Raw genomic sequence first — 27595 nt, 5'->3', positions numbered from 1 at the left:
CAAAAAAAATCTACCCCTGCAGCAATCATACTGCTATTGATCAGTTTTCCACCCCACCTACCAAAACAACCGAGGCTTTGTGAGTTCTCCAAAGAGACTGGAAAAAGCGCAGGGAAAACACAGGAGAACATATATTTGATTATGTTATGAAAGGGGGGAAAGTGGAGAATATTTCCCCCCCCCTATTTTTTGTGGGTTTTTAAAAACTGTTATTTATTTTGACAACGTAATAATTATAAATAAATAAGAATAAAAATGTTCACTCCACCACCGAGACCATTCCATTGAAACTATCCAACCTCCCAAAATTTCAACACCTCTTGCGATGATTTGATCCCTTTCCGTTTTAACAGTACAAATTCTACAGACACCCTCCATATCTCCTCAAAATAATTTCACCTGCATATTCCCCATCTTACCTTAATGGCACATGTTAATTTATCATTAATAGCTATATCCCAGATCTCTTTATACCATTCTTCCATTTTATATTCTGCTTGCCCCTTCCACTTCCTAGCTATAATAATTCATGCAGCTGTCAATAAATTTGTGAGCAAGTCCTTCATAGCCTGTGAACCTTCCACCCGTCGTAAATTGATAATAATGCTACCTCTGGACCTTTGGTCAGCTTTAACTCAATGATTTCTGTTATCTCCTTAAACACCCCTTGCCAAAAAATAATAATATTGTACATATTTACACCCCCACCACATGTGAACATAATTCCCTGTTTCCTGGCATCCCCTCCAACACAACACCCAATATTCCTTGTTTATTTGAGTGGAGATTCTGACTTACAGTGAAAAACATCCCCGGCTGACTTAACCACAATCTGAGATTTGAAGGAGTAGAGTGACATCTAGTGAGTAAGTTCTTTTTCACAGTTTAGTCAGTTTAGATATTTGTGCACACCCAATCAATATGTACATTTGTTCTACATGCTTCATTGGGGTCATTCATTATGGCCCAAAGGGGTCCCGTTATTCTCCATATTAAATACCCCACACCCAGGTTAATCATGAAAAGACCATGATTGTTTTTTGATAGGATAAACTTATTGGTTTCTGTAATTAGTAGAATACAGAAGTGTCTGAATTCAAAAGTATACAAGTATGCAGATTCTTTCCCTGCAAATTCTATTGCTGGAAAAACAGTAGCAACTTCTTGAGTACTTCAGGAATATTTTTCAATATGGATATATTGATACCACTTTTTCAGAAGAACAGAGGAAGTTGTTTATAGAGCGCAATACAAGTTTATGACCCCTTGAAAATTTTAACTACCTGCTGCACCCCCCCGCCCCTATATAAATGACTTCCGTTTGAGAAATCTAAAGGGAGGGGGAAGGGTGGCAACATCCATGTAAATAAAAGCCACCACAGAGAGAAGGAAAGAGCATCTTTAATAGTTGTTGTGCCACTACTGAATTCAGGAAGTTAGAATCTGAATTATTTGCACACTAGAGCCAAAATGCTTTTACAACCTCAAAAAGTTGAAGGCTGTCAGAAATTTGGAAAATGCTGGTGAAAGACATTAACAAGTTCAAGGCTATCAGTATTATGAAAAAATATGCATTAAAAAAGGACAGGTTGACAAAGCCAGCAGGGCAAACCATTGGAATTGTTGTGAATTGCTGTTGTTGTTTTGCAGGGTTAGGCTGTACCATAACTGTCAACTTTCCCCCTTGACGGCTATGGGCTGTACATCTGAGTCCCTTCTAATTGCTGGATCCAGGAATGATTCCATTGCTGGAATAGTCAGGCCAACTTCTTTGTAATGACCCTAAGCATGGACCCTCGATTTCTGCTTCAGTCCAAGGCTGTGGCAATGGGAGAAGCAAGACCCTTTGGGAGTGTTGATGCCGTGAGCTCCTCCATTGTAAGCTCAGGTTGCATATATGTGTAAATAAACCATATATCATAAAGACACCACAGTCTCTGCTGTACCTCATTCCGAAGGAAACATGAACCCTGGGAAAGTGTCTGGAATCTCACTCCACTCAGTGATTGGGGTGTCAAGCAACAATATGTTTCTCTCCCCACCCACACATCTTCTTTGACATAGGGAGGGAGGGAGCTGGCACAGCCTTTGCAGCTGGCATGGGATCAGGCACTTCAAAGCTGTAGGAACTGAACAGAGCTGCAGTGATAAGCTGAGATCCTGTACAAATTGTCCTGGTGGCACAGTCCTCCTTTCCCAATGTTTTCCCTTTATTGTTTCTGGCAGGTTGCCTGCCCCCTGCCCAGCTCCCATGAATGATCTGTATCCATTGTTTACTGCACTAGATGTGTTGTCAGAATTCAAACCTTCTGGCCGATCCAAAGCTCAATAAATGAAAGCGGTGCTTGAAGAATACAGGATTTGTGCATGAAATAGGTAAATGGGTTTCTGAAAAAGATTATTGGAGCGTCTCCACCCCCATTGTTCAGCCCGGACACTGAGGTCCAGCTCTGAGGGCCTTCTGGTGGATCCCTCAATGCTAGAAGTGAGTTACAGATAGGTAGCCGTGTTGGTCTGCCATAGTCAAAACAAAAAAATTTCCTTCCAGTAGCACCTTAAAGACCAACTAAGTTAGTTCTTGGTATGAGCTTTCGTGTGCATGCACACTTCTTCAGATACACCTAGAAGTGAGGTTACAGATAACCAGGCAGAGGGCCTTCTTGGTAGTGGCACCCGCCCTGAAGAATGCCCTCCTGTCAGATGTCAAGGAAATAAACTGACGCGCAGCGTAAATTAATAATGCAGAGTTTTTAATTGAATATTTTCCTTGAATATTTGGACTCAAAAAGAAATAACCCGTGAGTAGTACGGAATTTGGACTTGAAAATTTCTTTCTTTTTGAATTTGGTACGATCGGGGGAGTGTTAAAAAGGAAGTCCGCACCCCCCTTTTTACAGACACTTAAAGCAAGAACCGGATAACTAAGGTGGAGAGACTACCTTTCTCTGTGTGAGATAAAAGTTATTAATTCCACAATTGACATTAGAAGTTTTGAGCTGGAGGTTAAGAACTGAATCTTAGAAGTTGATGTGTAACCCCCCCCCCAGACCCGGGAGCGATCCGCGAGTGAGCCTGTTGAGGAGACAGAAGTAGTTTGACAGCTGTCAAACGAGCTGTCAAACGAACTGTTTAAGCTAGAAAAAATCTGTTACCTATTTTGCAGACCAGATGGGTTACATTTGATTTAAAGTTGTTGGAAACAATGAAGAAATAAGTAATAGTAATTGATTGCTGGAGAAGGATTACTAAGTAACAAGAATGCCTCTAGGGGGGATTCTGGGGCACTACAATGGCTGCAGATGGAAAATTACAGGCCGAGTTGGAAAAAATGTTCTTTCTTGTGGGAAAACTTCAAGACCAGAGCACAGCTATGGCTACAATGATTGTGACCTTGAATTCTAAAGTAAGCAATCCTGTTGTCTGTGTTAAGGACTTGACAAAAGAAAACTCTGCAGCTGAACCAGAAGACGTGACAAAAGAAAATTCTGCAGCTGAGCCAGAAGAGATATTTTCAGAGTCAGAGGAGAGGGAAGGAGGAGCGGAGATATTTCAGGAGGAAAAGGCCAACCAAAAACCTACAAATGGGGAATACAAAGAAAATAAGATATGGACAATGAGAATCTGGTTGAAAAGCAAGGATGAAGAAGATAGAGATCCCCTTATGGGGGGATTGAAAGAACTATGGATTACGAATTTGTGCAAGATGAAAGAGGGAGCTTTTGGGACATTCGGATTATTTGGACTTAAAAGAAGTAAGAAATAGGATCGGGGCTCCGCTTTCGAATATGGAGGGCTGGTTGGAAGAAACACTGATCTTATTGGGATAGAGCTCCTTCGAGACTTGGTGGCCAGCATAAAAGATTACCAACAAAACCAACGAAGAGGGACTGATAGAGATTTGAAGGCCTCGGACGTGAGAAATCCAGGCTAAGAACTGATATTATGGACACCTCTTTGGGGGATCGAAACCTGGAAAGAGGGGGGGGGGGGTGAGAGTTCTTTTAGAAGGTTATGATTTTTATGTCTAGTTATTATGTTCAGTTAATAATATGATAATTGAGAAATTGTTGGAAGGGAATTCAGGTCGACCTTTGGAAAGGATGTAATGATTATAATGGATCTGTATAAGTTAAAATTGGATAACTAAGAAGAACTAAGTTGTTTTTTTTAAATGACACTAATATTGTAAAGAAAGGAGATAAGAACTTGCTGAACTAATTATTGGAACTAGGATGCATGAAGGGGGGACGCGGGGAAGTCAGAGAATGTGGTTATGAAAGTAAGAATTTGAAATTCTACATGTTTGTCTGTGTCTTTGTGTGTTTGTCATGTCTATATAAAATGTGAAAACTCAATAAAAAATTTATAAAAAAGGGAATGCTTTAGCCTAACCCTTATATTTGTCAGTAACGTTGCAAAATAGATCTTTGTCCCCCCCCCCAACCCCCAGACGCTTTCCCGACCCCAAGAATTTACAGTTCAGCAGCGTATAAATACACATTAACTTGCAAATGACGTGGCAGTTGGTGGTGTTTGCTCAAACTAATTTATTGCAACTATTTGCCTGATTTTTATTTGATTAGAATCATCACTGGGAAGAAGAAAATGTTGATGAGGAGGACCGCATGAAAGCACCAACAGTCATGTAGTGCTCCTGATGTCCCACAACTTATTTGCTCTCCAGTTTCCTTCCTGAGGATGTTAATTTGCTGATTTGCCCTTCATTTGACTTTCCTTTTCATCCTGGTAGAAGATGAGAGATAACAGCAACATCCAGAAAGGTCAAAAACACTGCCAAAATTTAGAAACATATATTTGGGAAATATGCAGATAGTCATTATATGTTATGTATACATTTGCATTCCTTTTAGATCTATGTCCATCTATAGTACATGAGAGCCAGGGTGATGTATTGGTTAGCGTGCAGGACTAGGACCAGGGAGACCTGGGTTCAAATCCTCCATCTTCCCATTAAGCACACTGACTCACCTTGGGCCAGCCACACAGTCTAGCCCACTTCATAGGGTTGTTTAAGGATAACTGGGGTGGCGAAGGTACTTCTTGCATTTTGTTAACTACCTGGAAAGCACTTGTGGCAAAGTGGGTAACAGAAATTGTTTAAGAAGAAATCAACACTAGTTGACATATTGACTCCAAATAAACTTGGAGAAGATGCATGAAGGAATTGAAGCCTGAAAGGAAGTGATTTTTTTTACTAATAGGTATTTACTAAAAAAGTAGGAATCAGTAAGGAGGGAGAATAGGCTGCCTTTACGTCTTCTGCCTTGTCTCCTTTTTAGGTAACAATTGTTGTAGCTTTCCTCCCAACAGTGACGTCCTCCAAAGTACACTGGGAATTGCATTTTACCCCTCACAAAGCTACAATTCCCCACAGCCTTAACAAACTACAGTTCCCAGGATAACAGAGAAGTCTGCTTTCCAGTGTCTCGAGGGTGGAGCAGGATGAAGGTGGGGGGTAAAAGCTGCATTCCTAAAGCCTCGAACCTCAAACAGTCCAGCCCCTCTAATTATTATGATTTTGAGAGGAAGGTCAAGCTGGAACGTTGAAACATGACACATCCGTTTTACACATGTTTGTTTCAACCCTATCTTACCTCTCATTTACGATGCCGTCCTACATTAACTGTTACATTCTGCTTGCCATTCCTCTGGTACAACAGGAGAAACCAGTTCTTTAAACTTCTGCAAGGGGCATGCCGCTTCACAGCCCAGCAAAACGAACTTTTAGCAGCCAGAAACACCATAACCAGACACTAGAGAGACCTGTCAGGAGTAAGCATGGACCAATGGTACCAAATAGTAAAGGAAACAGCCCTACTAGAAAAATTAACCAATAAACTGAAACTGACACGGGGACAAATAGAAGAAGACACCTTCACCCCGTTATGGCTCCCCTTTATCACATATACAGCCCAACAAGACAATGACAATAATCCACCAACAGTATACAAATCAATATGGCTAACCTGATCCAAAACACCCACGCACCCACCCCACTCACACACGAAAACAAAGGTAACCATAGCCAATCACAAACAAACAACCACACCCTAGGCCAACCCCAACCTCTCTCACCACCAAAGGAACACAAATGAACAGCAGAGAACCTGCACGAGCAACGCTGACACCAAACCCTACATACATTAAGCAAAATAGAAACATCGCTACCCGACCCCCCTATATCCCCCCCTCCACACCTCCCCTCTCCAATGTCTCAACAAATGAAACTGTTGTGAAACAAATGTTACATGGAAAAAATACGAGACACATTACACATACTACTGTAAAACAAGAAAATCTTTAATAAAATAATAATAATTTTTTAAAAAAGATTTCAGGCAGGATCTCTCCCAGTCCCGCCAGGAGATGCTGGGGACTGAACCTGATGCCTTCTGCATGCTAAGCAGTTGTTCTACCACTGAGCTATGGCCCTAGCTCACAATACTGCTGTCAGGATAAAATGGAGAAGGTGGAGGCAGAGGTGTATATGCTCTGTGGAGGAAAGGTGGGATAGAAGTATAAGAAGGAATAAAGTATGTAAACTAGTCTATAAGTGAATAAACTACAGTATATTTTTAACTTACTCTGCAAATAATTTGTATATAAATTATGAAAGTGGTATATAAATTTGGTATTTTTTTTAAAAAATAGGAAATGTTCAGACTTTCAAACAGTGTGTTATGCCTGAGCCTTCATGGCTGAAACTCCCAACCGCATTTTCATGCTCACAAACACCTGATGAAGGCTTAAGGAACCATTGTGACATAATCCATTCAAGCAGAGTGAAGGGGCAACAGGCTGTCAAAAGTGGCAGTAGTTGGGGGCTCCCAGCTATTGAAAAGCCACATAGAGTCTTTTCATACTGCCTGAGGAATTATTTCCTTATTTAACGTTCCTAATTGCTGGATCGATTTAACAGGACTGGAGCTAAGATTTGCTTGGATTTGGCCCCATTGATAGGGAACTGCCTGCTGCGTCCTCCGCTTTGAAGTCACCCTGGTCTTTGGGCCTCCAGCACCTTCTTCAGCATGTCCAACCCATCTAAGAGGCGTATGATACTGGTGTTCCACTGGGTTAGGAAGACGCCCCTGACAGAGGAGCCGTGCTCTACCATCTCGGCCAGACCTTCTGCCTCTGCACCGGCTTGCAACACTCCTCACATTTCACCTTACTTCACGAGGAGCAAGACACAACCCGCTCCGCTCAGGAGGTCCAGCAGGCGCAAGGTGCTGCGATTTCCAAACCTCACCGACACCAAGATTTTAAAATCTGTCATTGGCAGCATTGGCCGGAAGAGAGCCCACAGGCGTGGCAAGCCAAAGAAGACTCCAGCGTAAACGGGAACAGGGGAAGCAGCCTACTGGAGTTGCCATTGACAACCACTCTCAGCCTCCTTTTCCCCCTTCTGGCCCAGCATGCTTTGCGCGCACCCAACATGGCGACGCCCAGCCCCAGCACGTCCCGACCGGCACCCGCTTTCCCTTTCCCCTTCTCCACCTCGACAGCTGGGGCTGAAAAACCCACGGAGGGGCAGCCTCTGCCGGCCGCCAAACCGAATAGGAAGAAGCCGCCCTGTCGGGCCTGCACGGACTTCAGGAGTTGGAATAGTGTCTAATATTGTCTTTATTACTGTTCTGTTTGTATTCTTGTCTTTTTCTTTTTTTTAATATCAATTAATAAATAATAATAAAAAGTAATACCCTGGACCAGTCAGCAATCCATGGCTTTGTAGGAGAGGAGGAGGGTGGCTGCTGTCACAAAAAATGGTGGAGAGTAGTAAGAGAAAATTCTGCAAAGTGGCCTTTTCTCTTTTGGGGAGAGAAAATAAAAAATCCCAGTCATTTTCTTAGAAAAAATTCCTCTGAAAATCTAACCTTTGTTATCATTATCAATGATCATCATTACACTGGCTTGCAACACTCTTCACATTTCACCCTACTTCACGAGGAGCAAGACACAACCTGCTCCACTCAGGAGGTCCAGCAGGCGCAAGGTCTGCGATTTCCGAATCTCACCGACCCCATGCTTTTAAGATCTGTCATTGGCAGCATTGGCTGGAAGAGAGCCCGCAGGGGTGGCAAGCAAAAGAAGACTCCATCGGAAACAGGAAAAGGGGAAGCGGCCTACTGGAGTTGCCATTGACAAACTCTCTCTCTCTCTTTTGTAAATAATTTTTATTAAATTTCCATTTAACAAACCAATAATTTCATATTAATTATTCCAAATTATACCAATACATATCACAAAGTCCAAATATTTAACCGAATTTTAAATTTTTGTGGGGGTACCCATGCTACGAGTTCGGTAGGGTTCCAATCATCTCATATTTCTGCTGCTTTGATATTCACAAGTCCCTTCTTCCCATCTCCTTGTTATCGTTTTTCTTCTTAATAATCTCCAAGTTGTTTCCACAAGCGAGTTGAAAAAACAACAACCACCTTGTTTATGTTTCTGTGTGAACTTTGTAATGTTCTCCCGTTATTCATCTCATGCTAATCCAAAGGTCCAAAAGTCCTGCTCAAGCGGCCGGCGCCATTTTAGTCAATTCCGATGAAATACAGTCTAGGCACCTGCTCCTTAATTTTCCCAGACCAGTTGCACAATAAATCAGCCTTTCCAGGGGGGTTATTGCCCATTCAAATTTACGATCCAAACCTGATAACAGAACAGTGGCTCACCCCCCCCCCCTTTGTCTGTAAATCTCTCAACAAAGTCTGTCTCATAATGGCGGATCTCAGTAATAACTACGCCACAAGAAAGCCTCTCTTCTTTCCAGATCTTCCACAAAATAAAACCTTTTGTTAATATTTTTGTTTCCATAGTTTATTTTCCAGTCTCATTTGCTATCAGTCATTGTGACGGTTCTTCTGGGGGGGGGGTTGTTAGTTGAATCATAATGAAAAAGAAAGCCCCCCCCACCTTTCCATTCTGTTCAACATACCGACATGGCTGTAATTCTTTGATGTAGTCTTCTGTTCATTCCATCCCATCACTCTTATCTTCTCAGTAGCAGATTTATTTAGCAGATAATACACCCCTGACTTCACTCGGAACATGTGCATTTACTTTCTCCAATTAATTTATCTTAAGCAATGCAATTAGTTTCGCTCTTGAAAGAGGCGCCCGGGAGCTCCAAAGCTCGCTCAAGGGCTTTCCGCCCAGTGCCCCCACCCCCTCCTCCTTTCAAACTCAGGGGTGATTTATGGGCAACCGCGGGCGAGGCAGCACCTTCCCACCCCCTGGGAAGAAGAAGGGAGGCTGATATACTCCCATAATCAGCCTCTAAATTATCTTGTGCGAGCTGGAAAGATGGTAGTGCCCCTTCTGGTCCAGCATGCTTTGCGCACACCCAACATGGCGTTGCCCAGCCCCAGCACGTCCCGACCGGCACCCGCTTTCCCTTTCCCCTTCTCCGCCTCGACAGCCAGGGCTAAAAACCGTGGAGGGGCAGCCTCTGCCGGCTGCCGAACCGAATAAGAAGCAGCCACCCTGTCGGGCCTGCACGGACTTCAGGAGTTGGATACGGGATCAGAGGAAGCAGTCGGACCTGCTATTCTTAAGGAGGCTAATGGAAAAGAAGACTTGGGAAAGAACCTCCTGAAGCTTTGGAAAGACCAGAAAGAGGCTGTGCTGAAGTTTTCCATCACGTGGAACACAAACTCGCGGAACTACCTCGAGGCTCAGGCAGTGGTGGAAACCCTCCTCAAGCATGAGACGCCAGAGAGCCTCTTGCAATACGAAGGGATCAAAGCAGCTGTGGAGTCTCTCCTACCATACACAGAACAACACTTCCAGAGGCTGGGCCGGTTACTGCAGGCCTCCACGTTCCTCGATTTCATGTGGTAAAACATGAAGCTGCCTGACGCCGCCATGTGGGACGAGGAGATTGACACAAGATGAACTTTGGGTGCCTTTTGCAAAGGCATAAATCTCCCGAGAGTGTCTTCCTACATACATCCGTTCCCCATCCTGTTAAAAACGAAATAAAATTATTTAGCATTTTTGAAAAAAACAATTTTTATTAATTTTTCAGTTTATACATCTCAAAATAAACATTTTACATAATATGATGTAACAATTGACTTCCCTCCTTCCCCTTTCAAGGTTCATTTTACTTATCATCATTCCTGCATATTTTACTATAGCAAATCTAATCATTTCTCCATTTTACATCCTTCAAATATTTACCATAGTTGAATTTTTCCAAACACTACCAGCATTTTCAATTGTACACAATTGTTTTCTAAATATTCAGTAAAATTTTTCCACTCCTCTTTGAATAAATATTCTTCTTGCCCTCTGCTGCTTCTGCAAATTCTATCATCTTAAGTTGCCAGTCTTCCTTACTAGGGATCTCGCTCATTTTCCATCTTTGGGCTAGCAAAATTCGAGCTTCCGTGGTGTGTGGAGGTGGGTGTGGATGCACTTTGCATGCACTTTGTTTGATTAAAAAGCCTCTCATTACCGCCTTACTGGCATCCCAAACCATATTTAGATCTGTTCCTTTATTAAGGTCGAGGTTGAAAAATTCTTGTAGGGAACATATTCCCTTATTAACAATTTCTATGTGATGTAGTGTCGCATCACATAGCCTGGCATGGTCATCAGAATACCATTGTGATCTGATAAAGCCCTTGGTTAGATCTTGGTTGGTTTAGAATTTCTTAGCAGTTGCCGTGGTTACCGCTGCATTGAGCAGCCATTTTGCGAGACCATGTGGTATTCCTTTTGGCGGCCATCTTACATGAGGCATCCCCCAGCCCGACTTCAGAGCGGTGCAACAAATTGGTGCCTACTCGCCTTCCCGCCCGCTTCCTAAATCACCGGGCCACCTTTGGGGGGGTCATTTACCAGAGCCCGAGTTCAATTTGAAGAAGCATCCCCCCCCCCTTATTAAAGAGGATTTTAATAGCACTTTTGGTAAGTTAGCGGACAGAAAGCGCGCCGGGGAGCAGTAGGAGCACATCTATTGAACTGGGGGGGGGGGCGCTCCTCGTTGCATTGAGCATAACTCAAGGAGTTTGGCTGGGGTTACATTCAGTTCTTCATAAAGTTTCTCTTGGCACAGGGGGCTCATATTCTATATAATATTGAGTAGGCATAAGGGCAACGGTAAAAAGCGCTTTGGCTGTGTGCCCAGTTTGACTGTAAACGCAGCAAGCGCCGTAAGGCAGTGATCGCAGTAAGGCGTCCTTGCTTGATTGGCAATATAAGGTGCTTTGAGGGCATTTTTGTGAAGCGGTTTGGAGGGCTGATAAGTTGCATTTAAGTGTTGACTATTACTCCGGAGGGAGGAATTGTCCGGAACTGGATATTGCATTATATATTAGCAGCACAGGTGATTGATATCTGATTAAACTGAATAGGCTGGTAATTGAAAAGAAGTAGCTTGCCCAGACTTGAGCGCTCAGTTAAGTACTTCTAGGTGATTGAACGTGAAATTTTGAATTAGCCTGTATGCCTTCAACTAGCTTGCCTACCTGGAAGGGTCACAGCAGGCGCATATTGATAATTACTGGAGGTGCAAATAAATAAATAAATAAATAAATAAATAAATAAATAAATAGATAGATAAATAGATAAAAGTGAATAAATAAATAATTACACACACACACACACACACACACATATATATATATATATGTATATATATATTATATATATAATTAGTAATAATATTAATAATAAGTAATAAATAAATAAATTTAAAAACATTAATTAATAAATAATAATAATAAACAAACAAACAATAAATTTAAAAACATTAATTAATAAATAATAATAATAAACAAACAAACAATAAATAAATTTAAAAACTATTTTTTTTAATAATAATAAACATTAATAATAAATATAGCTCGTTTCATTTGCAGTATACGCGTTATGCAATTTAACTCCTAGCGGCCAGTGTAGTTAATACTGAACTAATCACTGTCTGGCATCGTACCCCATTGAAGCCAGTGCAAGCAATACTGAACTGCACGGTAATTGATACGCACTGTACACAAATATCGGCCAGTGTAGTCAATACTGAACCCGCTAGCCTTCTAAAACCGGTCAGTGCGATGGCTCCAGGGAGAAATCAACAGACTTCTTCTCCTAGCGCTAATGGGGCGGGCACCCAAGGGGGGCTCTCAAATGCCCGCTATGCCGTGCAATCCAGAGGCATTTGCAAAACTTTTCTCTGCTTTTGAAACATTCTATTGGCAGTGCAGGCTGGGGGTTAGGGCACTTCCGGCACCACCCCCAACATCTCAAGATTACATCCCTGACACTCTTCCTAGTAACCAGAAGCGCCCTAGCACCTCAACGTCCGGCCCTGGTGTCACTCCGCCCGGGACGTCCTTACCTGTCCTCCCCCTAACCTGTTTGCAGTCTTCGCACTCCCTTAGTTATGATTTATGTTTGTTTGTTTAAAATTCTGGAAAATCAATTAAAAAAAGAATAATAAAAAAGGAAAAACCAGCCTTTTCAAACTAACAATAATGTAGGTGTTGGATAATGAGGTGTTGGATGAGCAGAGGCAGGAAGAAAGAGGTTGGGTAGCAAGAAGGAGAAGCAGTGAAAAGGCCTATACCCTTTTCAATACCCTCCCTGTGGTACTTGGGAGAAGCAGACCCAAGAATAGGCCGAAGATGGTGAAGCCACAATTAACAAAACAGATGCATCACGGACCTTTCAGCCCTGCCAATAATTATGAAATAGCTTTTTTGTCTGTGTGGGAAGGTGGGAAGGGAAAAAGCAGTGCTTTACAAAGAGCAAACAAAGGGGACGAGACTCTAAAATTCATCTGGAAGTTTAATTTGATGGCTACTGATTTATGGCTTTTTGTACAGAGGAAGAAGTGCCAAGTTTTGTGGGACTGGAGGACCACACTTGCCACACGGCAGATGCCAGGACTTAGGAGGATGTGCCCCATGATTTTTCTCCAAAAGGAAGGACATTCCGCTCTCTGCTAATGGCTAGGGAACCACGAGTGATGGGGAGGTTGCACATTCCGCCTTCCAGGAAGAACATCGTGGCAGTTTGAAGGTGACCGCTCGATCCAATGGTGGGTGGGGTGGAAATCTTCTAAATAAATCAGCAAACGTAGTGGGACTGCTGCCAAGAGGGACAGGAAGAATGTCATGGCAATATGGAGAAGAGCCTGAACCCCTCCAACTGGCCAGAGAAGGAACAGCTGCAGGCAACTTGCTCCCTGCCCTCCCATCTCCAGCTCCAACAACTGTCAGTTGTCTTCGGACTGTGAGGCTGAAAGGAATCACATTCTGGTGCCCATCCAGCAGGCCAAGGACTAATGGTTGCTCAGTTGCTTGGTGTTTGTCCTAGACCTTGCACAATCTTATAGTGTATTTATATCACCAGAAGAACAATCAAGATGGGAGAACAATTCTTTTTCTTGAATCATTTTTTGGTGAGCAAATAGATGTGGGAATATTATAAATATTCTGCAGCACAGTACACTTCCTGTATTAGAATTAGATGGTCCTCATTTTGACTGTAGGTCACCTCCTCCTCTCCCCACCCCCCGCACCGGTTTCCTGAGCAAAGAACGCAGAACACACAACCCTGCCTGGGATAAGAGTTGAAGACCAGCGTGGTTAAGAAAGAGTTTAACCTGTCTGATGCCAACAGGAGCAGCTGGCAAGGCAAAATGGTACAGTGCCACTACCCTCCCAACAGCAGTGTCACTGGGGCAATGTGAGGCAGGAAGGGCAGGAAGGTGGGGCTAGGTGGGTGCAGTGGGAGGGTCCCTGCTGGGGTGCCCACACAGCCCCAGTCACGCTGCCCCCTTGCCCTGCCCCATGCCAGCAAGCAGCAATGACCCTGCTGTCACGGGGGTAGCAACACACCACTGCTTCACCACACTGGCTGTTCCTGGTTGCCAGTGAGCATAATAATATATCCAGGATGGAGGTACAGAAATGTTAAGTGATGGGGACAACCTTTATCCCAAGTTTATTTATAAGCTATTCTGCATAGACACAGAATCTCATTCTCCAAAGGAGAGTATTTGCATGGGCAAATAATCACATGCATCAAGGTTCCACAGCATGGTCAGTCAATGAGGACATCAGCACAGTACAATACCATTAGCTCCGTAGATTAAGTGTTCATTGAACAAGAGAATGTTAAAAAGCTCAGATACATCACATTGCCAAAGCAGAGCCAACCATCAGTGGAGCATGTTGACGTTAGCCCTTGGAAGAAACTGAACACAGGGAGTCAGAAGTGATGTTGTCTGTACAGTGGTGCCTCGGGTTAAGTACTTAATTCGTTCCGGAGATTCGTTCTTAACCTGAAACTGTTCTTAACCTGAAGCACCACTTTAGCTAATGGGGTCTCCTGCTGCCGTCGCGCTGCTAGAGCACGATTTCTGTTCTCACCCTGAAGCAAAGTTCTTAACCTGAAGCACTATTTCTGGCTTAGGGAATTTGTAACCTGAAGCGTATGTAACCTGAAGCGTATGTAACCTAAGATACCACTGTACAGGGAGACCAGGCAGTTTTAGTGCCTGTCATGTAAGAGATGGCTGGATGCAAATATTTTTTTCACTAGTAAGGTATACATGGTGGTTGTAGACCAGACTGGGCTGAATCCTGAACTGAATGGGGACTATTCTCGGGGATCCATGGTTCACCTGAATCAGATGGAGGCAGCCCCGGATTGCTGTGGGTCAGGTGAGGTGACCCACAGTGATCCAGGACTGTCAGAGGGTAGGGTGTTGGATGAGCAGAGGCAGGAAGAAAGAGGTTGGGTAGCAAGAAGGAGAAGCAGTGAAAAGGCCTAGGAGGAGAGAAGATGGACGTCCTGGGCTGACTGTATCTTCCCAGGAGAAGGTAGGGGTGGGGTGCCTTTGGGTGCAGGGTGCAAGCTGCTCCTTCTCAAAGTGGCTTTCCCTCCGGATCTCTCCTGCTGCCTGCCCACGCTCTGCAGCAGAACCCACACGAACATCCTTCCCCACATGGAAGCCACTTGTTAAGAAATGACACACTGGACCAAACACCCCTCTCTCGGTTGGAAGAGGGCAAGGAGACACAGCGTCTCCCAAGTGACCTAGAAGCAGCCTGGCATTAAAACAACAACAACCAGCTCCACACAAGGCAAGGAAAATCCTGCTGCCCATGCAAACTCTAGCAGATGGCACTTGGAAATAGGTGAACTCCAAAATGCCAGTTCTTTATTTAAAGCAATCTTTATTGTTGAAGTTTTATCAGGCAGAAGGGTCATTATTATTATTATTATTAATCCAATGCACAACAAGAAAATCTTTAATAAAATAATAATAATAATAATAATAATAAAAGATTTCAGGCAGGATCTCTCCCAGTCCCATCAGGAGATGCTGGGGACTGAACCTGATGCCTTCTGCATGCAAAGCAGTTGTTCTACCACTGAGCTATGGCCCTAGCTCACAATATTGCTGTCAGGATAAAATGGAGAAGGTGGAGGCAGAAGTGTATATGCTCTGTGGAGGAAAGGTGGGATAGAAGTATAAGAAGGAATAAAGTATGTAAACTAGCCTATAAGTGAATAAACTACAGTATATTTTTAACTTACCCTGCAAATAATTTGTATATAAATTATAAAAGTGGTATATAAATTTGGTATTTTTTTTTTAAAAGAGGAAATGTTCAGACTCTCAAACAGTGTGTTATGCCTGAGCCTTCATTGCTGAAACTCCTAACAGCATTTTCATGCTCACAAACACCTGATGAAGGCTTAAGGAACCATTGTGACATAACCCATTCAAGCAGATTTAAGGGGCAACAGGCTGTCAAAAGTGGCAGTAGTTGGGAGCTCTCAGCTATTGAAAAGCCACATAGAGTCTTTTCATATTGCCTGAGGAATTAATTCCTTATTTAACGTTCCTAATTGCTGGATCGATTTAACAGGACTGAAGCTAAGATTTGCTTGGATTTGGCCCCATTGAGAGGGAACTGCCTGCTGCGTCCTCCGCTTTGAAGTCACCCTGGTCTTTGGGCCTCCAGCACCTTCTTCAGCATGTCCAACCCATCTAAGAGGCGCATGATACTGGTGTTCCACTGGGTTATGAAGACGCCCCTGGCAGAGAAGCCGTGCTCTACCATCTCGGCCAGACCTTCTGCCTCTGCACCGGCTTGCAACACTCCTCACATTTCACCTTACTTCACGAGGAGCAAGACACAACCCGCTCCGCTCAGGAGGTCCAGCAGGCGCCAGGTGCTGCGATTTCCGAATCTCACCAACACCAAGATTTTAAGATCTATCATTGGCAGCGTTGGCCGGAAGAGAGCCCGCAAGCGTGGCAAGCCAAAGAAGACTCCAGCGTAAACGGGAAAAGGGGAAGCGGCCTACTGGAGTTGCCATTGACAACCACACTCAGCCTCCTTTTCCCCCTTCTGGCCCAGCATGCTTTGCATGCAACCAACATGGCGGCACCCAGCCCCAGCACATCCTGACCGGCGCCCGCTTTCCCTTTCCCCTTCTCCGCCTCGACGGCCAGGGCTGAAAAACCCACGGAGGGGCAGCCTCTGTCGGCCGCCAAACCGATTGAGAAGAAGCCGCCCTGTCGGGCCTGCACGGACTTCAGGAGTTGGAATATTGTCTAATATTCTCTTTATTACTCTTCTGTTTGTATTCTTGTCTTGTTTTTTTTCTTTCTTTGAGTATCAATTAAATGAATAATAATAAAAAACAATACCCTGGACCAATCAGCAATCCGTGGCTTTGTAGGAGAGGAGGAGGGTGGCTGCTGTCACAAAAATTAGTGGAGAGTAGCAAGGGAAAATTCTGCAAAGTGGCCTTTTCTATTTTGGGGAGAGAAAATGAAAAATCTCAGGCATTTTCTTAGAAAAATTTCCTCTGAAAATCTAACCTTTGTTATCATGGTCAATGATCATCATTAAGAAACTGGGATAAAACAACTCTAATGTGCCTTCGATGTGTTTATTGATAAATACTAATTCTGCATCAGCACAGTACAGTACCATTAGCTCCGTAGATTAAGTGTTCATTGAACAAGAGAATGTTAAAAAGCTCAGATACATCACATTGCCAAAGCAGAGCCAACCATCAGCGGAGCATGTTGACGTTAGCCCTTGGAAGAAACTGAACACAGGGAGTCAGAAGTGATGTTGTCTGTACAGTGGTGCCTCGGGTTAAGTACTTAATTCGTTCCGGAGATTCGTTCTTAACCTGAAACTGTTCTTAACCTGAAGCACCACTTTAGCTAATGGGGTCTCCTGCTGCCGTCGCACTGCTAGAGCACGATTTCTGTTCTCACCCTGAAGCAAAGTTCTTAACCTGAAGCACTATTTCTGGCTTAGGGAATTTGTAACCTGAAGCGTATGTAACCTGAAGCGTATGTAACCTAAGATACCACTGTACAGGGAGACCAGGCAGTTTTAGTGCCTGTCATGTAACAGATGGCTGGATGCAAATATTTTTCTCACTAGTAAGGTATACATGGTGGTTGTAGACCAGACTGGGCTGAATCCTGAACTGAATGGGGACTATTCTCGGGGATCCATGGTTCACCTGAATCAGATGGAGGCAGCCCCGGATTGCTGTGGGTCAGGTGAGGTGACCCACAGTGATCCAGGACTGTCAGAGGGTAGGGTGTTGGATGAGCAGAGGCAGGAAGAAAGAGGTTGGGTAGCAAGAAGGAGAAGCAGTGAAAAGGCCTAGGAGGAGAGAAGATGGACGTCCTGGGCTGACTGTATCTTCCCAGGAGAAGGTAGGGGTGGGGTGCCTTTGGGTGCAGGGTGCAAGCTGCTCCTTCTCAAAGTGGCTTTCCCTCCGGATCTCTCCTGCTGCCTGCCCACGCTCTGCAGCAGAACCCACACGAACATCCTTCCCCACATGGAAGCCACTTGTTAAGAAATGACACACTGGACCAAACACCCCTCTCTCGGTTGGAAGAGGGCAAGGAGACACAGCGTCTTCCAAGTGACCTAGAAGCAGCCTGGCATTAAAACAACAACAACCAGCTCCACACAAGGCAAGGAAAATCCTGCTGCCCATGCAAACTCTAGCAGATGGCACTTGGAAATCCCACTTTGAACTCCAAAATCCCAGTTCTTTATTTAAAGCAATCTTTATTGTTGAAGTTTTATCAGGCAGAAGGGTCATTATTATTATTATTATTATTATTAATCCAATGCACAACAAGAAAATCTTTAACAAAATAAGAAGAAGAAGAAGAAGAAGAAGAAGAAGAAGAAGAAGAAGAAGAAGAAGAAGATGATGATTTTAGGCAGGATCTCTCCCAGTCCCACCAGGAGATGCTGGGGACTGAACCTGATGCCTTCTGCATGCTAAGCAGTTGTTCTACCACTGAGCTATGGCCCTAGCTCACAATATTGCTGTCAGGATAAAATGGAGAAGGTGGAGGCAAAAGTGTATATGCTCTGTGGAGGAAAGGTGGGATAGAAGTATAAGAAGGAATAAAGTATGTAAACTAGCCTATAAGTGAATAAACTACAGTATATTTTTAACTTGCTCTCCTAATAATTTGTATATAAATTATGAAATTGGTATATAAATTTGGTAATTTTTTTTAAAAAGAGGAAATGTTCAGACTTTCAAACAGTGTGTTATGCCTGAGCCTTCATTGCTGAAACTCCCAACAGCATTTTCATGCTCACAAACACCTGATGAAGGCTTAAGGAACCATTGTGACATAACCCATTCAAGCAGATTTAAGGGGCAACAGGCTGTCAACAGTGGCAGTAGTTGGGAGCTCCCAGCTATTGAAAAGCCACATAGAGTCTTTTCATACTGCCTGAGGAATTAATTCCTTATTTAACGTTCCTAATTGCTGGATCGATTTAACAGGACTGGAGATAAGATTTGCTTGGATTTGGCCCCATTGATAGACAACTGCCTGCTGCGTCCTCCGCTTTGAAGTCACCCTGGTCTTTGGGCCTCCAGCACCTTCTTCAGCATGTCCAACCCATCTAAGAGGCGTATGATACTGGTGTTCCACTGGGTTAGGAAGACGCCCCTGACAGAGGAGCCGTGCTCTACCATCTCGGCCAGACCTTCTGCCTCTGCACCGGCTTGCAACACTCCTCACATTTCACCCTACTTCACGAGGAGCAAGACACAACCCGCTCCGCTCAGGAGGTCCAGCAGGCGCAAGGTGCTGCGATTTCCGAATCTCACCGACACCAAGATTTTAAGATCTGTCATTGGCAGCGTTGGCCGGAAGAGAGCCCGCAGGCGTGGCAAGCCAAAGAAGACTCCAGCGTAAACGGGAACAGGGGAAGCGGCCTACTGGAGTTGCCATTGACAACCACTCTCAGCCTCCTTTTCCCCCTTCTGGCCCAGCATGCTTTGCGCGCACCCAACATGGCAGCGCCCAGCCCCAACACATCCCGACCGGCGCCCGCTTTCCCTTTCCCCTTTCCGCCTCAACGGCCGGGGCTGAAAAACCCACGGAGGGGCAGCCAAACCGAATAAGAAGAAGCCGCCCTGTCGGGCCTGCACGGACTTCAGGAGTTGGAATATCGTGTAATATTGTCTTTATTACTCTTCTGTTTGCATTCTTGTCTTGTTTTTTTCTTTCTTTGAGTATCAATTAAATAAATAATAATAATAAACAATACCCTGGACCAATCAACAATCCATGGCTTTGTAGGAGAGGAGGAGGGTGGCTGCTGTCACAAAAAATAGTGGAGAGTAGCAAGAGAAAATTCTGCAAAGTGGCCTTTTCTATTTTGGGGAGAGAAAATGAAAAATCTCAGGCATTTTCTTAGAAAAATTTCCTCTGAAAATCTAACCTTTGTTATCATGGTCAATGATCATCATTAAGAAACTGGGATAAAACAACTCTAATGTGCCTTCGATGTGTTTATTGATAAATACTAATTCTGCATCAGCACAGTACAATACCATTAGCTCTGTAGATTAAGTGTTCATTGAGCAAGAGAATGTTAAAAAGCTCAGATACATCACATTGCCAAAGCAGAGCCAACCATCAGTGGAGCATGTTGACATTAGCCCTTGGCAGAAACTGAACACAGGGAGTCAGAAGTGATGTTGACCAGGCAGTTTCAGTGCCTGTCATGTAACAGATGGCTGGATGCAAATATTTTTTTCACTAGTAAGGTATACATGGGGGTTGTGCGCCAGACTGGGCTGAATCCTGAACTGAATGGGGCCTATTCTGGGGGTTCCATGGTTCACCTGAATCAGATGGAGGCAGCCCCAGATTGCTGTGGGTCAGGTGAGGTACCCAGAGTGATCCAGGACTGTCAGAGGGTGGGGTGTTGGATGAGCAGAGGCAGGAAGAAAGAGGTTGGGTAGCAAGAAGGAGAAGCAGTGAAAAGGCCTAGGAGGAGAGAAGATGGACGTCCTGGGCTGACTGTATCTCCCCAGGAGAAGTTAGGGGTGGGGTGCCTTTGGGTGCAGGGTGCAAGATGCTCCTTCTCAAAGTGGCTTTTCCTCCTGATCTCTCCTGCTGCCTGCCCACGCTCTGCAGCAGAACCCACACGAACGTCCTTCCCCACATGGAAGCCACTTGTTAAGAAATGACACACTGGACCAAACACCCCTCTCTCGGTTGGAAGAGGGCAAGGAGACACAGCATCTCCCAAGTGACCTAGAAGCAGCCTGGCATTAAAACAACAACAACCAGGTGTTGTTGTTTGTTGTTTAGTCGTTTAGTCGTGTCCGACTCTTCGTGACCCCATGGACCAGAGAACGCCAGGCACCTCTGTCCTCCACTGCCTCCCGCAGTTTGGTCAAACTCAGGCTGGTAACCTCGAAAACACTATCCAACCATCTCGTCCTCTGTCATCCCCTTCTCCTTGTGCCCTCCATCTTTCCCAACATCAGGGTCTTTTCCAGGGAGTCTTCTCTTCTCATGAGGTGGCCAAAGTACTGGAGCCTCAGCTTCACAATCTGTCCTTCCAGTGAGCACTCAGGGTTGATTTCCTTCAGTATGGAGAGGTTTGATCTTCTTGCAGTCCATGGGACTCTCAAGAGTCTCCTCCAGCACCATAATTCAAACATGTGTGTTGTATTATGTTACAACAACCAGCTACACAAGGAAAATCCTGCTGCCCATTCAAACTCTAGCAGATGGCACTTTGAAATAGGTGAACTCCAAAATCCCAGTTCTTTATTTAAAGCAATCTTTATTGTTGAAGTTTTATCAGTCAGCGGGATTATTATTATTATTAATCCAATGCAGCCTTTAAAAAGAGACCCTTACATTTGCGATTTGTGAAACATCACATTTCAAGGTGTTCCAGAAGCTCAGCTTACTCTTCCATCTTGCTTATTTCCAGTTAGGCATCTTCTTTCTTTCTTTCTTTCTTTCTTTCTTTCTTTCTTTCTTTCTTTCTTTCTTTCACAAAGCCTGCTCATTTTCTTGGGAACATTTTCCTGCAAGAAACAATTAAAAGGCTATTGCAATATTATTTACTCATCTCCCCATCCTTTTCATCTTCCCCTTCCTTGGCTTTTGGATTTTGTGGCAGCAAAATAGCTATTTAATCCAGGTTAGTCATGTTAAAGGCTCGGAGACAGCCCTAGAATTGGTAAACTGTAGATTGTGTAGCCCAATGCCTGATATCGGGAGAAGAGGGCTCAGAATCAGGCTGGATGAGAAACTGCAGGGACAAAGAGGGGCTGCAACAGGCGTTTGCCGCCCCCCCCTGCCCAGTCCAGCTACCAAGATTGTGCAAGTGGTAAGAAAATCAGTTCGGGGTGGGTGGAACTATGAGTTTCACTTCTTTCAGTTTCTCATATTTCCAGGTTTAAATTCAGCTCTCCACACTTCTGCAGCAATTTTAAAAACGCGTTGTTGTTTTTTAATCCTGATAAAAACCTGTCAGCATTTTTGTATGAATTTCTAATAATAAACATATTTCTCTATACCTAATGTACACATTTTTGCAGAACAACCTGCCCATTTTTTAGTGCATTTTGATCACATGACCTGGCTGGAGAGTCATGATTAAAATATAGAGGTTATTAAGCCATATAAAGAGGTATCAAATGTATTCTTGCATGCCACCACAATCTCTGAGTGGTGTGAGATTCCTGGGGTTCCAGGCGCTAACCCAGGGTTCGTGTTTCCTTTGGAACGAGGCACAGCAGAGAATGTGGTGTCTTTATGATATATAGTTTATTTACACATATATACAACCTGAGCCTACGATGGAGGGGCATTAACACCCTAATAAGTTCGTTTCTCCCATAGCTGCAGTCTTGGATTCAAGCAGAAATCAGACATTGCTCTGACTCTCTCTTCAGCTTGCTGCTTTTCTTCTAGTTCACATTCGTGCACTCTCTGTTCTCTCTTTCTAACTACTGCAAGTTGAGGGAGGGGCCCCATTAATTTGCCATCTCGCACAGAGCTCCTTTCCTTTGCTCCCATTAATGGCTCATCTCCCAGGCGATCACCTCATCATGAAGGTAAAAAGGTAAAGGGACCCCTGACCATTAGGTCCAGTCATGACCAACTCTGAGGTTGTGGCGCTCATCTCGCTTTATTGGCCGAGGGAGCCGGCGTACATGTGGCCAGCAAGACTAAGCTGCTTCTGGTGAACCAGAGCAGCGCACGGAAACGCCGTTTACCTTCCCATCGGAGCGGCACCTATTTATCTTCTTGCACTTTGACATGCTTTCAAACTGCTAGGTTGGCAGGAGCTGGGACCGAGCAACGGGCGCTCACCCTGTCAAGGGGATTCAAACCGCCGACCTTCTGATCGGCAAGTCCTAGGCTCTGTGGTTTAACCCACAGCGCCACCCGTGTCCCATCATGAAGGTAGCCTGGCTTATATTTCAACACTTGCTTGATCCAGGAGTTATAATGGTCTCGACATAGAGCCCGCTTTCCCCTCCCTCCAAACTCATAACACTATTTTTGAGCTAACGATATTGCCTCTTCCCCCCACAAACTGTGACATCCACGTGTGATTTCTCACTCATATTTATTGTTACTTTTCCTCTCCCGCCTGCTGCCACAGTTAGCCCCCCTCTTGTGGCTTCTGGTTACTGCATTTTCTGGGTGATCACCAGCCAGTTGGGGAACTATACAATGAAACAATATAAAATCACAGTGTGACACAGCCAGTCATGTTTGTCGATGTGATGACATAACTGGAGGGCAAACAAAACTAATTGGCAATGCTTTTTTGAGCAGCACTGCCCAAATGGTGGCCACTTTTGCCTTGAATAATCAACTGCTCACATCTGGGGCGGATCTACACTCGTAGTTTATAACGTTAAGGAAGGATTAAGGAATGCTTTTCATAACGTAGTGGTCACATTACCTTTTGCTTGTAAGATTAATAATGTGTTATTCAAATGTGACACCAAAAGGTGCTGCAGAGAAACCAGGAGCCAGTAGTAATGGAAACTGAATTGCTATGGAGGAACGTTTTTCAATTCACCAGTATGCCCTGTGACATTTTAGAAAGATATATCTAATATTGTTCTAATAACGTTAGAAAGGTCAGTGTAGATCCAGCCCTTCTTTCATATTGGTACAATAGCCAATATACAGCTCTCAGCCATATCTGTACTGATGATCATGTGTGGCTAGCTAAGGAAATTACAATACCTTTTCTTTTTTCTACGTTCCCGCATGCATTGGCCCAGTCGTCTACTAGGATGGGAGAAACCAGGTCAGCAAACTTTGGCAGGGGACATGCAGATGAGCAACCAGGAAGAGTTTGTTGATAGGGGTCCTTCATAGTATGATTCCGAAAATACATTTCAACAGTTTGCTCTCTGATTTGCAGAACCAAGAAAAGAAGAAGAAGGAAAATGTAGCATAAGTTAAATTTATAACGATATGAGGAGTGCTATTCAGGAATGAAATGGAAAGGCCTCGACCGCCACAATTATTCAAGAACAACTAAACCCAGAGTCTGTAATACCACACGGGCAAAAGCAGATCTCAGTCTTGACCTGGGCAATGTATGGCAATTAAAACCTCTCAGTTGTATTGTAATGAGTCTAGGGTTAAACTAAATGGGTTTTGGGGGGGTACCCAGCTATTAAGATTCCTCATAGAAATACATTTTCAGCTCTTGCCCTCCCCAGCTTCCGAAGTGAACGAGAAGTGCATGGGTAGCTCAGTTGGTCAGAGCAAGGTGCTGATAAAGCCAGCGTTGCAGGTTGGGACAGCTGCATATTCCTGCATTGCAGGGTTTGGACTAGATGACCCTTGGGGTCCCTTCTGACTCTACAATTTTACGATTCTATGACAGGCCCTTTTTGGTTGAGATGCCCTGACATTGACGCACACTCCTAAGGACTCCTGTTTGGTGCTGAGCTTGGTGGCGGATATTTTAGGTTGTCCTTATTTATCTATATTGCTGCCCATGTTTTAACCACATTAGCCACTAAGAGATTTAAAAATAAATAAATCTGAAAAGATAGGTAGACAAAATGCCATTGTGATTTTGAGCCCCAGCTTTAAGCCTCGTGCATTTTTGGAGAACAGTCAGTACATGGACAATAATTTTAGAATTTGAATGCACACACATATTTTTCCCCATTTGCAACGGGAAAAGTTCCAATTGTTGAGGAAACAATAGAATACTTGCCCGTTATCTTCTTGATACAGTTCAAAAAACTGGCACGCTGCATATGGTGGCAGCTTTTCGTTGTAGATATTGAGTGCCATCTGCAAGGCACCAAGTGTAGTGTCGTGCTGTGAAAAATAAACCCAAACATACATCTGTAAAGTTTTGTGAATGAAGGTAGCTTCTAAAGGTAACTATTGGTTATATTGCTAATTTGAAACCTTTTCATTAATTGCTAGATGCAAAACACTGTTCAGCAGACTTGAGAATGTATAACATATCTTCTTCCTTCACCCATTCTCCATCTCCCTCTTCTCTCTCTCACACACACATAGAAAGATACAGACAGACAGACAGACAGACAGACAGACAGAATCTAGACACACATAAAAAACGTTGTGAAAATGCTTTTTTAAAAAAAGTTTGAAAAATGTATAGAATTTGCCACAGCTCACCAGCACCATCTAGAGTCACATTTGTATAATGCACTTTACAGCACACTTAAAATGTTTAATTTGCGGCTGTATAGCTGAATCCACAGAGACAGAGAGACAGGCACATGTTCTCATTACCAGTTTCTGACAAGTACATTGGGTCTTAGGCTTGCTAGAGAGTGAATAGGATCTCGGGGTTTTAAACTTAAAAGCCAATTTGATGCAGTGCGGAATCCTGTACAGATTTAAACTGCTTAATGCTATAATCCTATACCCACGTACCTGGGAACAAGTCCCAGCGAACTCAGTTCTATCTAGGATTACACAGTAAATTCCAATTGAGATTGATCAGCCGAACTATGCCCACAACTTCAACCAAAGTTTTTAGGGGAAATATACTCACTGCAGAATAGACGAGCATTTTCCTCTTTTCTGAACCTTTAGCAGCCCTGGAGATTTTTTCTAGAATATTTTTCACAAGGAGACCTTAGTAGAAGTGAGATAGTGTTGATATTGATGGAGAAAAAAATACTGCAAGATTACTAAACCTACAGTCTGAATCTTACTTATCTGGCAGTAAGCCCCATTGAATTAACAGAGGAATGACCTCTTGAGTAGTCAAGGTTACGATTGCCCTGTAACGTGTGAGGTTTCTATACAGGATAGCATAGAAAGGAGCAAAAAAAGAATTGATTCAATATAATAATGAATGGCAATAATATCTTAGCCAATTATGCAACCTCCAGCAATTAACAGGGGCACCATCCCACCAAAATTGTCATTGGTCTCTCGATAACCAGGCCTTTGGCTGATTAAACAGGGGGGGGGGTTATATTGGTTTGCTTTCGTTATATTATGTATTTTGTGTTGTTGCTTTGTATTTTTATGTTGTGAGCTGCCCTGCACTATTCGGATGAAGGGCAGTGTACAAGTTTAATTAATTAATACTTGTTATTCATTGGTCAACAGGAGGGTCAAGCAGATGTTTAAAAGCACATTCCTATACAGTACATGTCTACCAAGAAGTAAGTCCCACTGAGATCAATGGACTCACTCCCAGGTAGGTGCATACAGGAATACAGCCTGTTTCTCTAAATTGAAATAAATGGAATTTATTAGTACTTAACTGATGTGTTTTATAGCTTTGAATTAAAAAGTGTCAATAGTTACCAGAATAGTTTTGCTAGATTATCTTTCTGTTGCCTCTTTCTATTTGAAATGAAAAATTACCAAGAGTGGCAGCTATGTCCTTATAGCATGAAACAAGCACTCAAGCGATTACATATAAATATGATATAATTCCAAATCCAATCATCAATCAATGATAGCATGCAATTAGCAAGTGCCCTGGGTGAGTTGTGAGTCCAATACTGGTGCTATTTTAAACTGTGATTTTCATTGGAAAATAGATAGATATGCCCAGAGATCATGATAATTCAGTGTGTATCTAAATGGACTCTGTACAAGCTCTTATATCTCAGCGAGATCATTAAAATCATTTAGAGGACCGCTGCTAACTGTCCCTTACATTGTTTTTGTTTAGTCATTTAGTCGTGTCTGACTCTTTGTGGCCCCATGGACCAGAGTACTCCAGGCACTTCTGTCTTCCACTGCCTCCCACAGTTTGGTCAAACACATGTTGGTAGCTTCGAGAACACTGTCCAACCATCTCGTCCTCTGTCGCCCCCTTCTCCTTGTGCCCTCAATCTTTCCCAACATCAGGGTCTTTTCCAGGGAGTCTTCTCTTCTCATGAGGTGGCCAAAGTATTGGAGTCTCAGCTTCAGGATCTGTCCTTCCAGTGAGCACTCAGGACTGATTTCCTTCAGAATGGATAGGTTTGCTCTTCTTGTAGTCCATGGGACTCTCAAGAGTCTCCTCCAGCACCATAATTCAAAAACATCAATTCTTTGGTGATCAGCCTTCTTTATGGTCCAGCTCTCACTTCCATACATCACTACTGGGAAAACCATAGCTTTAACTATACAGACCTTTGTCAGCAAGGTGATGTCTCTGCTGTTTAAGATGCTGTCTAGGTTTGTCATTGCTTTTCTCCCAAGAAGCAGTCCCTTACATTACAGGGCTCAACTAGAGGTCAGGGCATTAAACACTGCTGAACCAATGCTGACTCAGAAGGCACCCTCGGTTTTGAGTTTCAGGCTTCTCATGAAGATCTTTTAATGCTGACAGGTCTTTGTAGCTGTTTAATTTTTAGTTTTAGCCGGTCACCTTAGTGGTTATCTGCATTTTATTATTTTTTTATGGTGTTTTATGTTTTAACGTGGTACACTAGCCAGATATTTTAGGGTAGGGGCATATAGAAATACTTTTATATACAAAACAAAAACCCCCAGCAACAATAAGATGTGACTTTGAATTTCCCATTTTAAGAAAATTACATATCAAATATAAACAATCGTAGACTGTTTCATTTTCACCACTGCAACATATTTATGTTTCCTGAGCCAATTACAGATTTAGAAAATAAAATAAAATGATACAGTGGTACCTCAGGTTAAGAACTTAATTCGTTCCGGAGGCCTGTTCTTAACCTGAAACTGTTCTTAACCTGAGGTGCCACTTTAGCTAATGGGACCTCCTGCTGCCGCCGT

General features: G+C 43.5%; 1 protein-coding gene and 5 long non-coding RNA genes across 6 annotated transcripts in view; 3 read left to right on the top strand and 3 right to left on the bottom strand.

Annotated features, from left to right (window-relative positions):
- Positions 1-6015, bottom strand: part of LOC310828515 — a 52561-nt gene extending 46546 nt beyond the window's left edge. The window contains exon 1 of the long non-coding RNA XR_014556991.1: positions 5616-6015. This is a non-coding gene — a long non-coding RNA (uncharacterized lncRNA). The remainder of the gene's footprint in view (positions 1-5615) is intronic.
- Positions 255-4982, top strand: LOC310828508. Its single transcript, XR_014556983.1, has 3 exons — positions 255-866; positions 2286-2376; positions 4584-4982. It is a non-coding gene; the product is annotated as an uncharacterized lncRNA (long non-coding RNA).
- Positions 6016-12608: 6593 nt separating the features above from the next.
- Positions 12609-27595, top strand: part of LOC310828489 — a 19635-nt gene continuing 4648 nt past the window's right edge. The window contains exons 1-2 of the long non-coding RNA XR_014556958.1: positions 12609-13435; positions 25955-26045. This is a non-coding gene — a long non-coding RNA (uncharacterized lncRNA). The remainder of the gene's footprint in view (positions 13436-25954; positions 26046-27595) is intronic.
- LOC310828525 lies at positions 16937-17479 on the bottom strand. The gene is made up of 2 exons (XR_014557001.1): positions 17400-17479; positions 16937-17156 (listed from the first exon to the last, which is right to left on the bottom strand). It is a non-coding gene; the product is annotated as an uncharacterized lncRNA (long non-coding RNA).
- Positions 17023-18823, top strand: LOC310828497. Its single transcript, XR_014556970.1, has 2 exons — positions 17023-17137; positions 17394-18823. It is a non-coding gene; the product is annotated as an uncharacterized lncRNA (long non-coding RNA).
- LOC310828374 (prostatic acid phosphatase-like) overlaps positions 21127-27595 on the bottom strand; it is a 21756-nt gene continuing 15287 nt past the window's right edge. Inside the window, exons 8-11 of the mRNA XM_083706010.1 lie at positions 25389-25471; positions 24569-24679; positions 23582-23747; positions 21127-21396 (exon numbers count right to left, since the gene is read on the bottom strand). Coding sequence (XP_083562136.1) covers positions 21362-21396; positions 23582-23747; positions 24569-24679; positions 25389-25471 — 395 coding nt within the window. The 3' untranslated portion in view covers positions 21127-21361. The remainder of the gene's footprint in view (positions 21397-23581; positions 23748-24568; positions 24680-25388; positions 25472-27595) is intronic.

Source organism: Podarcis gaigeae (assembly GCF_964106915.1).
Source record: "Podarcis gaigeae genome assembly, chromosome: 12".
In the NCBI taxonomy this organism is placed as follows: Eukaryota; Metazoa; Chordata; class Lepidosauria; order Squamata; family Lacertidae; genus Podarcis; species Podarcis gaigeae.
Note: the sequence above shows the minus strand (reverse complement) of the source record. Positions and strands in the feature narration are given on the sequence as shown.